The 17333-nt window shown below is 35.9% G+C and overlaps 1 protein-coding gene across 1 annotated transcript in view; it reads left to right on the top strand.

Moving 5' to 3' along the window:
* The first annotated feature begins 649 nt into the window (after window positions 1-649).
* LOC107728969 (origin recognition complex subunit 3-like) overlaps window positions 650-17333 on the top strand; it is a 20057-nt gene continuing 3373 nt past the window's right edge. The window contains 18 exon segments of the mRNA XM_016539313.1: window positions 650-829; window positions 1058-1112; window positions 1202-1293; window positions 2201-2333; window positions 3252-3356; window positions 3614-3740; window positions 3742-3760; window positions 4118-4257; window positions 4819-4978; window positions 5067-5180; window positions 7519-7652; window positions 7737-7800; window positions 10372-10488; window positions 12357-12436; window positions 12519-12652; window positions 13566-13651; window positions 15229-15323; window positions 15418-15559. Of these exon segments, the coding sequence (XP_016394799.1) occupies window positions 794-829; window positions 1058-1112; window positions 1202-1293; window positions 2201-2333; window positions 3252-3356; window positions 3614-3740; window positions 3742-3760; window positions 4118-4257; window positions 4819-4978; window positions 5067-5180; window positions 7519-7652; window positions 7737-7800; window positions 10372-10488; window positions 12357-12436; window positions 12519-12652; window positions 13566-13651; window positions 15229-15323; window positions 15418-15559 (1833 nt within the window). The 5' untranslated portion in view covers window positions 650-793.

Here is a 17333-nt window from a genome sequence, read left to right as displayed (position 1 = left end):
TTGAGGAGAATAGACCACTGATAACATGTTCTGACTCAAGTTCATTAATGACATTAGAAACAGGTACAGAAAGCAGAGCTGATGTGCTGATTGAGATCCTTCAGACAACGTACAGGATACAGTCGATAAAATGCCGTTTTTAATTAAACAACATGTGAAGGAAGATGATGCTTTTATAAAGAAATGTTTGTAAAGGTAGAATAACAAGGAGAAATAGACTTTTTTTTAAAAATAAACTTAGATTTTGACATACTGCACTTAATAATGCCTCGAATGAAATAGGGAGACACAAGACAGGAAAATTTGAAAATTGTAATCAAAACGAAACCATAGAGCACTTTATGATAATGAAGAAAATGATTGATTTCCAGCTTTAAAAACTGAGTTGGCAAACATTTCACAAAGGGGTTCACATGATGAATGATTAAAATTTTCAATGCAGTATCTGTAAAAGACAATTAAATTCAGAAATAAGAATTAAGGAGCTAATATGAATAAGGTTGTACGAGCTTGTCCCACACTACTACACAGCAGGTGGCGCTAATGCACCTGAAAGTTGTGCCATAAAATATTAAGAAGAAGAAAAAAGCGGCAAAAAATGAATAGAGACGGGACTATCATCCATGTATGTATATAAACAGTTGGTGTCGCTATGTGCCTACGGTACGGAATACGCCAAAAAATCCAAAGAAGAAGAAGAAGAAGAAGAAGAAGAAAAGCGGCAGAATAAACGCGTGGTGTACTGTCTTATGGAAGTTTGTTCGCTATTGATTTTTGTTTTTGAAGGACAGAAATGAGCGAAAGTCCTCTAACTTCATCAGTGTCAAAGGTAACATTGAGCAGACATTCATTCATTAATCCTTACGTGGCTGAAGTAATTTGTTTAGAGTAATGATATTATGATACATATAGCCTGAAAGGTAACATTGAGCAGACATTCATTCATTAATCCTTACGTGGCTGAAGTAATTTGTTTAGAGTAATGATATACATTTATGATACATATAGCCTATACACATAATGATACATATCCAGACTTATATATTATGTTTTTCAGGGATGTTTTGTTTTTAAGTCAGCCTCTAAAAAGAGAAAGCGACATGTAGGAGTTGGTGAGTAATTGTAATCATTATTATCACTTTACAAATAACGTTACTTATCTCCATTATCAAGCATTTTCGTTTTATTTATTGGCATGTAGGTGGATATTTGGTGGGTGATAGTGACGATAACGGCAGCGATCGCTTTAGGATCTGTCAGAAATTATGGGAAACTGTTCAAATGAACACAGAGGTAACTTACATCCTTCTCTGCGTCTGCAACCTCTAGGCCTGTCACGATAACAACTTTTTGTTGTGCGATATATTGCCTCAGAAATAATTGCGATAAGCGATATTATTGTCATTTTAAAGACTATTTTATGCCACTGAATATATAATCATAATGTAACAGCTTAATAATGCAAGAAGGCCTACACACTTCCAAATGACAACACACTTTTAATTTTTAAGTTTATTTAGATCATGGAAATTAAGTATCATATAATATTAGATACCTTAAAAAACTGAATAAATAGTAAATAAACATTTTCTAACAAAAAGTGCAAAGTAACGAGTAGAAAAAAGAAAAATGCACAAAGAACTTTTTTTTTTTTTTTACAGATTTTTCCCTGATCTTCTTTTCTCTGTAAATTAAGCGTGCACACTATTGCTGAAAAACACCATCACTACTTATCAGTCAGATGCCCGTATGCACAAAGGCACAGATCCCTAAACAAAACCATATCTGCATATGAAACTTTTTTGTAGAAGCATTAAAAACACAATCACTACTTAGCAGTCAGATGTCCGTATGCACAAAGGCACAGATCCCTAAACAAGACCATATCTGCAGATGGAACTTTGTTTGTAGAAGCATTTTTTAAATGTGAACTAGCACCTCATGACTACACCACGTTATGTACGAGAAGCTGCAAAAGACACAGGCGCAAGTGGAATGTACAAAACATGGTGACATAAATTAAGTAAATATAATGGGCGATATATTGCGTCACCAAAAATTATTGAGGTCATGTACATATATTGCGCGATAAGTCGATATATTGATTATTGCGACAGGCCTAGCAACCTCTTTATCTAACCCATTAATATGTTCGTCTATTAATACGTTTTTGTTCCTTGATAAATATATTTCTTCACAGGCAATACAAGATCAGTTGAATAAAAAGGTACTTGACAGTCTTGCAGAGTTCATTAAAAAGCATGGCCTCGGCTGCTCATCTGATGTCTGGAGACAGAGAGCCAGTGAAATCCCCACAGCTGCTCTGATGCTGGGTATGGCCTGATTCTTATCCTAAGATTGCCGTCACTGTTTTATTTTACTTAATTATTTATTTTCCAGCACAACTTTTGTATAATGCACATAGCTCCAAGAGTTTAATATTTAGAAAACTGAAACTAGGGCTAATGCAAACCAATTTGTTTAAAATGAAGCCTGATTTGTGAAAAAGTTCACAATCATATATGGTCACATTTAGTAAAATGCTTTATCCTTTGATCCTTTTAATCTTGGCAATAGAATCAGCATTGGCTTGCAATTTTTTGCTAAAATTCTCTCTCTCTCTCTCTCTCTCTCTATATATATATATATATATACATACACACACACACACACATATAGAGTATTGTGATGATATTGAAATAAGTTGCAAAAAAGTGTTGTTGTACTATAACAGATATATAACTCTTTTCTTACAAAAAAAATTAACCTGATACATATTTGTGTATTTCTTTATTGTATTTAAATGTTTTAAGCAAACAAATGTTTCAAACAGATTAAAGTGAAAAATTATAAAGAACAAAAGGGAACACTTTGTGACAAATGGCTACATTTGTTACATTAGTTGTGTTAAAAATACAACTGAGCTTTGTTAGATCCATTAAATAATACAGTTTACAGCCTTTGATTTTTGAATAATAAAAAACTATTCACTGTATTTTGAAGTGCCCACGATAACAATATCATGCATGTTGATCATCGTGATATGTTATGGTATATTGGCACATTCTTAATGAAATGATAGGTATCACAGGAAGTGCGATATCTCGACTCATCCTCTCTAGTGGTAGGCACAGGTCAGTACAATAGTAATTTGAAGAGTTGTGATGGAAAAAACATTGGTACATACAGCACAGCCCCACTATTGGCTCTGTCTATTATTGACCTCTGTAAAACCTTTTACTGTCATTTAGGGGTAAATGTGCCAGATCATGCCATGACATTTCGAAGTCTGTGTAATCTCCTTCAGGATTCTGTCACACCGTTTGTGGTGTCTGTTCATGCCAAAGAATGTGCAGGTGTGTATTTTTGCGCATGTGAAACATTTCAGATTATATACATCTCAATCTGTGCAGAGTTTGCTCTTATATAAATCTCAGTGGAAGATTGGATAGACAAGCTTTATTCTCTACCCATCTCTGCAAAATAACCATATATGGAGCTTACAATGACTAGCCTCATGATGCGTAGCCTCATCTGCATCAAATTTGCATATTTTCATTAAAATGTGATAATCATGTTTTACAGTAATCCTGTATATAACACTTTTTGACAGCTGTGAAGCTCTTGATTCAGAAGGTTCTAGAGCAGCTGATGGGAAGAGGAGTGTCAGTGGATGAAGAACAGGAAGATGATACAGCTTTGCTTCAAAGGACACAGTGTACTATTAGTGCTCTATGTCAGTTACAAGACTGTTACCAAGGTAGGAGAAGACAAGAGAACATAAACTATGCTTACCTACAATAGAAAGACATGTTTATATTTTGAAAGAATACATTTTGGGGTACTTACTGCTGAAAGGGGCTTGGTCCATGGTAATGCAATCTCAAGATGATGCTCTTTGATAGTTTCTTTTGTAAATTATATTCTTTTTAATGTAATTGTACTGTATGTAATTGAAGTTCTAAGTAGGATAAAATGCTTATTTCAGATTTAAAATCTTAAAGCAAACAATGTTTGGTAAGTTCTAGTAGAAATTTGAAAGAGATCCTGTGCTGTTATTTACTTAACTTTGGTGTGCCAAGGTACTTTAACAATCAGAATAATTGGTCTTTTGCAGAAATGCACCCAAGTTTCTCCACAAAGGAAAGAAAACTTGACAAATAGTGACTTGCCTCAGAGTTTGCCTGTTGTCGTGATCTTCAAAGACTTTGAGGCATTCAACTCACAAGTTTTACAGGATTTTATCCTTATTTGCAGGTGGGATTTGTGTAGTAAAATGTGCAATAGCAGTATGTGAAGTGTGATAGAATAATATTACAGTGCTTACAAGGTGTTTTCTTTCTTCAAACTCTTGCCATCAATTCAGCTCCAACTCCTTATTTTATGGATTTTTTTTGTAGATTATTTTTTACACACTGTCTACATAGACATTGCAATGTCACAAGTAAATTGCTTCCATTACAATCAGCAAAGCAGTTTTCAATGTAAGCCTTACAAAGCGGTTTCAGTTGATGGATGACCCATTTTCGTTTTTGAAAAGCTGCACAGATTCTCTCTTTTCTTTTCATTTCTTTTCTTTTGTTAGAAATGAAATGTTGATTGTCAAGGCCATGGCAAATCTCTGAAGCATCATTTAAATAGAACCTAATACCGGAGATCACTCAATTTTAAGATAACTTTCTTTTGCATGCCTTGAAAGCAGTGGTATATCCTGTTTTGTTTTTTTGCAGGAAATGCTAATAATGTTGCATGCCTGAAATTGAAAAGTGGATATAATCATGGTCTGAAAATCCTTAATATTTTTTATTTTATTAACAGTCGATACACTCAGGAGCTTCCATTCATCTTTATTTTTGGCATTGCCACGTCTCCAAGTGCTATCCAGCACAGGCTTCCCCACTCAGTGTCATCATTGCTCTGCATTGAGGTCTTTCATTCTCTCTCATGTACTCAGCATTTAGCCTCTGTTTTTGACAAGGTAAAATACCATTGCGATTTGTAATGCAAGTTAATGTCAACAATTTTATTCCGTATGTTCTTCTGATGCCATTGTTTGTTTTTCATAGCTCATTCTGAAATCTCAGTTCCCATTCAAGCTCAGCAGTAGGGTGATACAGGTGCTGGTTGGTATCTTCCTCTACCATGACTTCTCTGTTCAGAATTTTGTTAAGGGCCTACAGGTGAGCTGTCAAGTTTTAGTTTTTTCCGATGGCCTTTCATCGTGGCATGTGCAGTGTTTCTTTGTTGCTTTGGAATGTTATTGAGAAACAAACATTGGTGCTACTTATTTGTCTTTTTTGCTTTCTGCTATTGAAGCATACCTTTTTCATTATTATGGAGACTGAAAGAAGCCAAAACTTAAATTTTGAGAGTTACGTCTTCAGTTAATATATGTGAGCATTATAAACTATTCCAAAGTCCCATCACTGCAGTAAATTTCAGGAACAAACAGACACATGGCAGTTGTATCACTTCATCTACATGAGATATTTGTGCTTGGACACAGATGATTGAAACTCAATTTTGGATTTAAAATATGGCTTTTATGTAATTCAGTTTTTCCATTGTAATAATTACTACCAAGTTTTCAAAACTTCTGCAAGCATAAAGGATGATACAGTCATGTGACCTCAATAATAATGTACTTTGATTGTTACAAATTAATATATTGTTATGCTGTTTAAAACATTATAATTAATGTGAAGGTGGATGTGATGTGAGAATGTTTAAAGGAGACCTATTATGCTCCTTTTTACAATATGCAATATAAGTCTCAGGTGTCCCCAGAATGTGTCTGTGAAGTTTCAGCTCAAAATACCCCACAGATAATTTATTATATCATTTTGAAAATTCCTATTTTGTGGAAGCAGAAACACGCCGTTTTCGTGCATATCTCTTTAAATGCAAATAAGCTGCTGCTCCCCGCCCCCTTTTCCAGAATAGGGCTGTGCCTTTACAGCTTGTACCTCAGATATTCTGCCAAAAAACATCTGTTTGGTTTTGATTGTCATGTCTATCGCGCTGAAATCATGCGTTTTAATCCAAATTAGTTTAAACTTCTTATATACGGTGCACACATTCGAAGCACGCACACGGCATGAGAGTACTAAACAAAGTTCTCTTTCATGTCTTATTGCACTTAAACTGTCAAATACACGTTTATGTTAACAACACGAGTTACAAAAACAGTCAGTTATGTCTGTGAAGGTAAACAGCTGGGAAAGAAATCGCATGTTTATTAGATCTGTGTGGCAGCAGCTTAATATACAGTAAATAAATCAATAAATCCACTGCTCTCTTGTCTGCTCTGAGGCTGGGACTCTAATAGCGCTTTTCCACTGCATGGTATGGCTCGGTACGGTTCAATTTTGGGGGGTTTTCCACTGGGTACAGTACCTGGTACTTTTTTTAGTACCACCTCGGTTGAGGTTCCAAGCGAACCGTACTGTTAGCAAAACATGACGTGTAAACTCTGCTGATCATGGATTGACCGGAGAGAATCGTCCCTACCTGCGTCACTGAACATGCGACACAAACACAACAGAACCGCTACATTTAAATCAGCACAGCCAGCAAAGGATCGAATGCAACTGTTTTGAACGAGCGCTCCTTTTTTTTAGCAAACAAAAAGTGGTTGTTTCATTGTCTGTTGAGGAAGTACAGTCATTCCTCTCGTTGATAGCAGAGGAGCAGATCCAGCGAGAGCTTGATGGGGCGATGCAGAATGAAAAAGTTTTTCAGGAGTCGCAGCAGTAGAGGCGGCGCAACTATAACGACATGTGAATAATCCCGCCCACTCTAAAGCGATACTAAACTGCAGTGGAAACGCAAACCGAGCTGAGCCGTGCCGTGCCGAGTCGTACCATGCAGTGGAAAACCGCCATACAGTGTTCTGTGCTCATCAGTGCAGCCAACGACAGAACAGTTAGCATGCTTTACTTGAACTTTCGCCATGGCATTAGAACTGGTACACTGTTGACCGTTGTTGCTTGCGAAAACAGAATGGTGGCACCATGGGTGAAAACTTGCAGATTAAAGGGCGGTAATATTATAATAAGTTCCCCATTCTACGTCACGGGGAGAGCGAAATCTTAGTGGCTCTTTTTTTCACAAGCTTGCAGAGAAAGGCTTACAAGAAAAAATGTACTGGGTTGGTCTTTTTTTTCGTGTTTTCTGGGTTGGTAGATGCATCAGGGACACAATTATAGCACTTAAACACAGAAAAAGTCAGATTTTCATGATATGCCACCTGATGATATGCCATATGGATATTTTGCCAGCACTCTAATGCAGTGGTTCCCAACCCTGGTCCTGGAGGCACCCCAACACTGCACATTTTGCATGTCTCATTTGCATTTTCTCTGACACACCAGTTTCAGGTCTTGGAGTCTCTACTAATGAGCTGATGACCTGAATCAGGTGTGTTTGATTAAGGAGACATGCAAAACGTGCAGTGTTGGGATGCCTCCAGGATCAGGGTTGGGAACCACTGCTCTAATGAAACCCTTCTTCTTACAGTTCTCCATGTTGGAGCACTTTAATAGCCAGCCTCTCAGCGTGCTTTGCTGCCAAAAACAAGAGGCCTTGCTTTCTGCCAAGACATTGAGCAAACAAAACGTTGAACGAATCCGCCATCTACCCTCGTTCATGAGGTATACACATCAATGTTCACTCCAGTAAAGGCATTCAGTTACAGTTCTGTAGCTACACACTTAAGTGAACGTATGTCTTTGTAGGTATGTGGAGACTCAAGAGCCCCAGGAACAGGTGCAGCTCCTTACCAATGATGAACATGTCAAGGTAACATTATTATTCCACAATAGTCCATGTAATTGACTAAAAGATCACAAATCTAAAACACAATTTTTGCTATTCCTCTTACAAATTCTGTCCAGTATCAGCTCAGACTAGCATACTAATCATAGGCAGTTCTTTGTAATGTAGCTTTGGGTTAACTGGTAAACTTTAAGCAATGTTAATGGCTAAGCTACCTTAGCATGCTAATTTTTATGCATAGTTGTAACTAATACTTGTGTGTTCGTTCTCACCTTAAAAGATTTCCTCTGCATCAGGTCAAGCCTGTCTTCTAGGTGGCAACCCTCTTAGACAGCGAGGTTATTATCCGATTATTAAATTACAAGATCAATGTGAATAAAATTTCACTCACCAGCTTAAAAGTTCAACACTGTGTTTAAAGTCTGAATGCCTTGTTTAATGTAATGTGTCTATAGATGAGATCCAAGCAGTCAGTATTTGTTGAATGTGTCTTTTAATATCAGTTCTATTACTGATACTCGGTTTTTAATCAAAAACAAAAATATAACATTGCTGTGATGAAACAATAAAGCGGCTTCTCTGCTGGACTGCTGCTTAAATCTTTTTAAAAAGCAGCGGTGGTAATCACTTGTTCTAAATCGCACTGAAAAAATTGGAAGTACAAATTTAGCACATGTATAATCCCCTTTATAATTAGTACCTTTAACTAAAAAAGCCTTTTTTCTTTTTACTGCAAATTAGAATTGCTGTGGTAGTCAGTGTTATTGATTTTACAGTGTTCGGACATACACCGATTACATTTCTTGCACACTGCCCCCACCGTCAAAAGCAAAAGCACCTATTTGGCATTATTTTTGTGGTTAATATAAGTCAGTTTGTCTTATTGTTGTGATTTTTAATTAAACATAATAATAATAATAAACCACAAACTAGGCATATGTTTTAAAGTAAGTAGAAAAGAACTTTAATTTGTTAGTGTTACAACACTGGTATATACAGAGACACTCACATGACATGCAGGAAAATATATATTGTTTCCATGAATTATTCATTCCCTTGTTTGAATTAAATTGTGGCCATGAATTAGGAATTTGTTCCCTCATTTTATTAGGGAACATAGGAGTAATAGTAATGTTTAAAAGCATTACTAATCTTTTTTTGAATCCTATTTTGAATATGCACGTTTATGATAAATGGCCAATTGAATGGAATGACTGCTTGTATAACAAATTATATGAAGTGAACCCAGTACTAAATCAAAGAGTTAACTGTTATTATTTTGAAAATAGATGTGACCAGGGGGGTATTCCAGAAAGCAGGTTATGTGACATACCCGAGTATGTTTAAGGTAAGTAAGCGGATAAACTATGCTTTCGGTTCCAAAAACGGAGGTAACTTTCAGAGTATGTAAGTAGCCATAGCAACTTACTCTCTGAACATAACCTGCGCCGGAGTAGGTTCTCTTTCAGAGTTAGCTTACTTTAGTGCTATCAGCGCATGCATGACCTACTGACCAGAGTCCAGTGGGCGTGACAGATTGCGCACAATATTATACATTATTACAATATAGTTATGTTATATATATATATATATTTAAAACACTATTATGACAAGGTAATGTTTAATTTATTATATTTTATATTTATTTCATTTTATATTATCATCTCACACATCATGGATCGCCATTTTCTATAATTTCTATAATAAAAATACATATGTGTTATGATTTATTATATTATTAGCATCAAACAAACAATATAATTCTTATTCTCAAGGATTTAATATTAAACAGAAAAAAAAAAGATTGCACAACCACCAGTTAGGTGGCGATATGAACCAAGTATGTAAACGGCCTTTGAACAGAAGAAGAAGAAAGAAGTAGTATGGCACGCTTTTTCTTAGCATCCGTTTCCATAGTGACTCGATTCATTGCCCTGTTGAGAATGTCTTGCGTGTTAACCAGGAACTTACTCTGGGTTGAATGAACTTGCTCCCGGACGCATTTTTGGAACCAGCATACCTCAAGTAAGCAAGGTTTGGGTTAATCAACCGAGAGTTCAGGGTTTAGCAGATGGTAAGTTAACCTTGCTTTCTGGAATACACCCCAGGTTGTGTAGAATAGGTCACACGAGGCTCTCATTCATATTTATTGAAAGGGGAAGAAAAAAACGTTTGTGATTTATGTAAGAATCTTTTGAGTATAAAACATATTTTAGTAGAATGTCCATTTTTAAATGATACTAGACAACATTTTAATTCAGAAAATATATTAATGGACATTTTTAAAAATTTATCTTGAAATAATTTTAGAATTTTTAGTCATAGTAAATTGAAAGACTATATAATTGTTATTGCTATTTTGGATATTATTATTTTAGTTTGTATTTTTAGGTATTTATGTTTTTATTTATTTATTTTTTAAACAAAACAAATTATTGTAAACATTATATTGAAACGATATTGATTTAATTGTTTGAATGATGCAATTGAATTGTTTTTGCCATGAATATAGCCATTGCTGTTGACATGGCATTAAATCATAAATAAAATAAATACTAATCTCTATTTTCTGATTTTGTGTTTATATCTTTTCAGGAAGTATGTCAAAAATTACTGAAAAACCTCCATAAATACCACAAGAATTACTATCCCATTCTACAGTGTCTGCACTCTTTGACCTCATCACTGCCTAAGTTTCCTCTAGGAAAGCATGCAAGTACACCTTTTGATAACCCTATTTTACACTGTCCTTGTTACATGTATTTATTATAGTAATAACAGTAAATTGTGCATGATTCTATGCAACTAACCGTAAACCAAACCCTATAATCATAACCCTATAGAAAGTGCATGGTTTTCAATTAATATTGCTGGTAACACTTTGTTTTAAGGTGTCCTTTTTACGCGTTACATGTACTTACTATTATAATAACAATAAATTATGCATAATTACATGCAAGTAGCCCTAAGACAAACCCTGTACAAGTAGTTAATTATTGTTATTACCCAGTATTTAAATGTATAATTGTGACAACCTTAAATTAAAACATAACCAGCCTTTTCAAAGCTAAGTCTTTTTTATATTTAACAATCCCTTATAGTTAAGGAAATTGTAACTTCTCTGTGTGATTGTGGGGAGAAGCGATTAGTCTGCAGAAGAGACGGCAGCACGTGAGTGTTTTGCTTAATACTTTATTTGTGGATCTGTTGTTTAAATTATTACTTGCTGCTAGGAAGGAATATTTCGTTTTCTACCTATTTCTACTTTTTTTTTTTTTTCATTGTTTGTATTTTTAAATGCACTTATTTGTAACTATAATAATACAGTTGGGTTGAGTATTTCCAATTGTTTGAAATGAGCAGACCAGTGGCCCCACCCCGCCCAACCTGACGGAGGGTGTGAGAGGATGCAGCGGCAAGACTGGTCTTCAACGAGCCCAAAAGAGCCCATGTTACACCTCTCTTTATCTCCTTGCACTGGCTACCGGTTGCGGCTCGCATCAAGTTCAAGACATTGATGCTTGCATATAGAACAGCCACAGGCTCAGCACCCGCCTACTTCCACTCACTACTACGAATCTACATCCCCTCTAGAAGTCTGAGATCCGCTAGTGAGCGACGCCTCGTGGTACCATCACAGAGAGGCACAAAATCACTTTCCAGAACATTCTCGTTCACCGTTCCTGGCTGGTGGAATGATCTTCCCACCCCTATCCGGAATGCTGAATCCCTGACAATTTTCAAGCGACAATAGAAAACTCCTCTCTTTCGATGCTACTTGACTTCATCCTAACTGTAAAAAAAAAAAAAAAAACTTTTTTTTTTATTCCTTCCCTTTCTAGCTTGTAATTATTTGAACAATGCCTGAAACTTGGTATTGCGAGCACTTCCTGTGTCTGTTTGCCTCTTTAAGAAGAATCGCTTAATGTATTCCCCAATTGTAAGTCGCTTTGGATAAAAGCGTCTGCAAAATGACTAAATGTAATGAATGTGGGACTCTTAACGGGAAACCCTAAACAAACATGCACAGCACAAAAACTCACTGAAGCTTATAGAAACATAGTGCTTTAAAACCATTCAGGTACTTCATTGCCATTCTCAAATCAACTCCTGTGGACTTATGGAGTGATAAAGTGTCCATTGGATGGGATTTTTAAAGTGTCCCCTTAAGAATTTTGCCAGAAGTAGTTGGTCATCTTGGTACGGCTGGCTTTTTTTGTATTGCTTAGTTATTTGCATAAACGTAAACTTTGTGTCACACTGCCGGAAACACATTGACAAAGCAGCATGGATGCATGATTTTCAGTGGAAAGCTGGCGACTACCGGCAACACAAGTGAGACCGTGACTTGCTGGCGACAAAACGTAGGCATGACCAGTGACTTGAGAAAGTTGACAAATTGACTTTATACAATCGAAGATGCATATTCATTTAAAATGAGTGGGATCATGCCGCTTTGCCGCTGTGTGAAACTTTGCTAGTTTTGATCATTGATATAGATTTTTTTTCACTGTATTTACAGTTAAATAATGGTCAGTGTTTAATGCTCAGCACATATGAAACTGTTATTGTGCTTATAGATACGAGAACTGCATGTATCCTGCATTGAGAAGAATTTGTGGGAGACAGAGGAATATGACTCGGCCTTGCAGCTTCTGAGGTAACTTAGTCTACTGTCTGGTCAGAAATAAATAAATAAATTTCAGTGCCACTCTTCACTCTTAGTTCGTATTTCTTTGCAGGATTCTAGCAAAAGATGAGCTTGTTGCAGCTTTACGGAAGTGTGCTGAAATTCTTAAATCTGCCAGTACCAAGAGAATGCAAAATGTTCTGCAACAATTGGAAGATTTTATTGGCAGATTGGAAGCACTGGAGGGTAAGTCAGACACAGTATGTGTTCCAAGTTGTTGTTTTTTAGATAGGAAAAATTAGATCATCACTGTTTGTGTTTCCAACCAGTGTGTTCAAGAGAACCTGGTTAAGAATATGAAGTCAGCAGCAGAAATTTATTCAGAAAACATGTTTCCATGGAAGTTTATGCACAATTTCTTACTGAATAAAACATTTATTCAGCTCAGACAACTCTGTGTTTATGTGCATTTTTGTGCATCTTGGTGTTTCCATCCAACTTTTTATTGCAAAAAAGCTGTTTAAGACACAAAAGATGCTTTCACATGTATGTGCACTGTATTATCAGCATATTCTCAACTCTAGTATAGTGTGTGTAGTATATATATGTGGCAACGTTGGTAAGCAGCTCAGCTTTTTCTTGCCAGCTGATGAACATTAAAAACATGGACAGCTAATCAGAATCCATGCTGTTTTAAGCGGCAGACAGCATATCTGCAGTGCACGCTTATAATAATCAGAACATATTCATTGGTATTATTATCGTTATAGTATTGAGTAGAGATAAATCTTTCTTAAAATGATAGTGTTACAATAAATTAGTTTTTGCCTCAAAGTTGGTGGGCATGGCCATGTCTTTCACCGGGGGAGCATGTTTTATATTTTCTGAATGTGATTTTTGCCTGAATCTGTTTTCTGCATTATAATGTAGAAAACAATTTGGGGTAAAGTTTTACTGTAATAACAGGGGATGCAATAATGCACTTTTATTTCCTTTAGTTGTTAAAGATTGTAAAAATGGAATTTACCTTTTATGCTACAATTTGTTAATTTAGAATTGTTCATAATGTTTATAACTATTTATCATTTGTAATAATTGCATTCAAAAATTCATGACTAGATGCACAATAACCTTAGTAATGCATTGCTTTACCTATCAGGTGTCTCTTCAGAAGGTTCCTCTGGAAATGGCATCATCTCGGGAAAAATGGAATATCAGAGAACAGATCTCTTTCAGCTTCAAAAGGCATAGTATTTGTTGTCTTGCTTGGCTAATTTGGATTTTGTTTACCACAGATTTATGTATTATGAATATTTTGAGAGTGTAGGGAGGCCAAGTCAATTATGTCATTTGTGGTGCTTCATGGGCGTGGGTGGAGCTAAAGAGTGCTTTAGTTTGTTTTGCTTGATTCAGCTTTGTGATTGGTGGAATTTTTTGAACCGCATCATGAGTAATGTAGTTTTTCACCCCAAATTCCTCAGTTAAAGATGATTATATTAATGTTGATGGTGGTTTGCTTTTATCATTACTGTAGCACCTCTGGTTAAGTCTGGAATTCAGCAAGTGCATAACGTCCAGTGTTTTAAAATCTGATCAGTTTTCAAAAGTTGTGTTGTGTATTCCAGTCTTTAAGAATCCAAAGATGCTGTTGTTTCTTTTCAAAGTTTTATTTTGTCATTGCAAAAGAATTATATTAATGATTATATAAACAACAGCTATACCTAGTATTGTAAAACTTCAGAACTAGGCAGTGTTAATGTAGTATACTAGCAATTCAACTAGCTGGAACATCTACTAACAAGAAATGTTTAGCAACACCAAGCAACAAGCCTGCAATGCCTAGTAGTGTTGGGCGATATACTAAATTGTCTTCGCATTCTATCGTCAGCCTGTGAGATTGCTGATAATTTTTATAAATCGTTTACTTAGTTTCATTGCCGGAAAGTGAACAAACTCCAGAGTAAGGCTAAAAGCAGCTTAATCTTTTTAATATGACTGAATTTGTATTTAACATGATAACAATTTAATAGAAACATTGCAAGTTACAAATTATAATGCTTACATTTCCTCACTTATTCAAACAGCATCTACAGAAAACGAGCAAAGAACATTTAAACACTTTGTTGTTTATGATGAGAGAATTCGCAAGAGAGCTGAATTCCGGTAGCGAGTGCGCACAATGAACAACAAAACTCCACTGTTTCAGCGATGACTCATCTGAACGCCTCTGATTGGCCACTGCATTCATAAACTTATCGGAATCGTGTGTGATTGGTTATATAACGTGCAACACTGTAAAAAACGCGTATAAAGAAATATGATGGAACAAGTAAGCCTTTATATTAATTAGATAGTTTTACCAACCCAATAATAATATTAATCGTCTTGATATCTCTACACAATACTATAGTCTATCGACACAACCCTAATGCCTAGCAAGATAACTTGCATTGCCTTCAATAGTACATTTTACGCTGGATGTGGCACAATGCGTCATAGACACAAGACAGTAAATATATGCCTCATTATTTCTGATGTACTCCATATGATTGTGCTACGTTCACCAAGAGGACAAATGGATTTGGAATGTTCACTTTGACACATCTAATGTAGACTGCCTCAAATGGCAACACAACATGGTATTGAAATTTTTATCAAGAATTCACTAGTATATTATGTACCTACTACTGAAATTTTGGTATTGAGACCACACTAAGTACTAGATTATAGGACCATACTATAAATTAAGTACTCTGGTTTCAGCTTTGGAAAAATAACATTGGTGGATTTAAAATTAACAATGGCCATGACTCTGTGCGCAGACTCTGCTTGAAAAAGAGTCCAGAAGAACAAAGAGAATGAATCCATTCGAAGTGCTTCGAAGTCAGGTGATGGAGTTTATTGACAGCCTTGTGAGGTGAGTAGACAACATTATGAGCAAGGTGTGCTTAAGTACTTGCTTCTCTCACAAAATCCTTTATGCAGTATAAGATTTCTGGTTCTCTCTTCAGAGAATACTTGACTCCAGCAGAACTCCAGCCACTCAATGAAGTGTGCTACTACAGTTCCTCTGGGGTCCTGAGACAGCGACTCAATGTCACCCCACGAACATCCATTCAAGCTGCTCTCAGTCATCCTTTCTACTATTTGCAGGTAACTGACCACTCATTTTGACTAATCAGGGTATTCAGTTGAGGTATTCAAATCAAATTCAAAGAGACACGGTATATACAATTCTTTTTCATGAGCCAATATGTTGCATTGCAGAGCTTCCCAAACTCAAGCATAAAGCCCTCCCCCTCCAAAAAAAAGTCGGCCAAAGCTGTTTTTGTGAATAGCTCCTTATGGATTAGAATGTTTAGCTGAACAGACATAAGTGTAAGGCTAAGGTAGATTCAACACTCATCACATTTCTGTGTGTATTGTATAGACACATGCAGCCAGAACTGCTTTTCAGGGATTAATTCGGTCTAAAGGGTTGCTCGCACTGACAATATTTCCAGTTACACAAGCTTCTGAGAATATTGGAGATGCAAAATTTGAGTTTCAACAACCAGTCTGAATGCGGCATCTGATACAGTAAATGCTGCAGCAAGAGTGGGAAAGCCTACTAGATACAAATGGCACACTAATAGCAACAATAACTTGCCAACCTCCAAAGATTTAATGTTGATCGAAGAGGCAGCTTGTCCAGACTGTTTGGACTGAGGTGGCCCATGTGGGACACCGACTCATTCTCATCAACAAAGGGTGGCATGGGGCATAAATCAAACATTTTGTTGGCAACAAATTTATCAGCTGAAATTGGATATTACTTTGTATCCAGAGGTATAAACCAAATATTTAATGATGTAAAGGGGATCTTTTACTCACCCTTACTAGGGCTGTCAAAAAAAGTTCGAATTTCGAATATTCGTTAAATTTAAAATAAAAATCCACATTCGAATACAAAAACGTTGCATTCGAATTTTAGGTGTGCGTCAGGCTGCCTTACCAGTGGCGCACGAGATGCCATCACGATGTAGGTGTCGTTGCATTGTAATGTTTTTCATAGCTTATCCAGTTAGCTCCAGCTTATCGCTGCTACGTTGTTCATTCAAAATATTGCAGAAAAAGAGAACAACAGTGCGGAGAAGATCTTGTTTACGTCAAAACTGAAACCAAGCCATTCACACCGAAAGCATATTTATCGCATTTTCTAGAGGGACATCTATCACCGTTGCACTTGCGTTCTTGCACAAGAGACGCATGTTTAGAAAGCAATGTAAAATTAATGTAAGTTCAACTTTTCAAAAACATGTCTCGAGACTTTATGGCGGTTTTTCCCATCCCACTGCATCTAAAGTAACGTATTTGAATGAAAAAGTACTCATTCAGTGATTGGTTTTCAGTCCTTTGTATTAAACTATGCATACATTCATGATGCTATTTTGTTTCTAATTGTTTAAGCAAATTAATTAATTATGGTTTATAAACATTACTTTAAACATTATGCACTTTTTTCAAAGGTAGTCGTGTTATTTTATTGCTTTGAAGAAACGTGCATTAGTAATATTTTGCTGATGCGCCCTCTTCTGGCCTCAGGAGAGAAGCCAAAAGCTCCCCCCCCCCAAAACTGAAATTTTTGAAATCTAAAAAAAAAAGCCATTTAAATTCGAATATTTAAGTACAAAATTCGAATTTAGTTTTTCAGCCATTTTGACAGCCCTAACCCTTACATGGTTTCAAAACGTTTTCTTTTTTGTGTTAGACAACAGAAGATATTTTGATGAATGTTTAAAACCAAATAATATTTGAGCTCACTGACATTTCTTCAAAATATTATTGTGAATGTAGCGTTAACAGTGATAATTTTAGCTTGTAATCTTGGTGCATGGCACCTGTGTCATCTCTTTTTTTTTTTTTTTTTTTTTTTTTTTTTTTTTTT

Source organism: Sinocyclocheilus rhinocerous, unplaced genomic scaffold (assembly GCF_001515625.1).
Source record: "Sinocyclocheilus rhinocerous isolate Xijiao unplaced genomic scaffold, SAMN03320098_v1.1 scaffold2743, whole genome shotgun sequence".
In the NCBI taxonomy this organism is placed as follows: domain Eukaryota; kingdom Metazoa; phylum Chordata; class Actinopteri; order Cypriniformes; family Cyprinidae; genus Sinocyclocheilus; species Sinocyclocheilus rhinocerous.
Note: the sequence above shows the minus strand (reverse complement) of the source record. Positions and strands in the feature narration are given on the sequence as shown.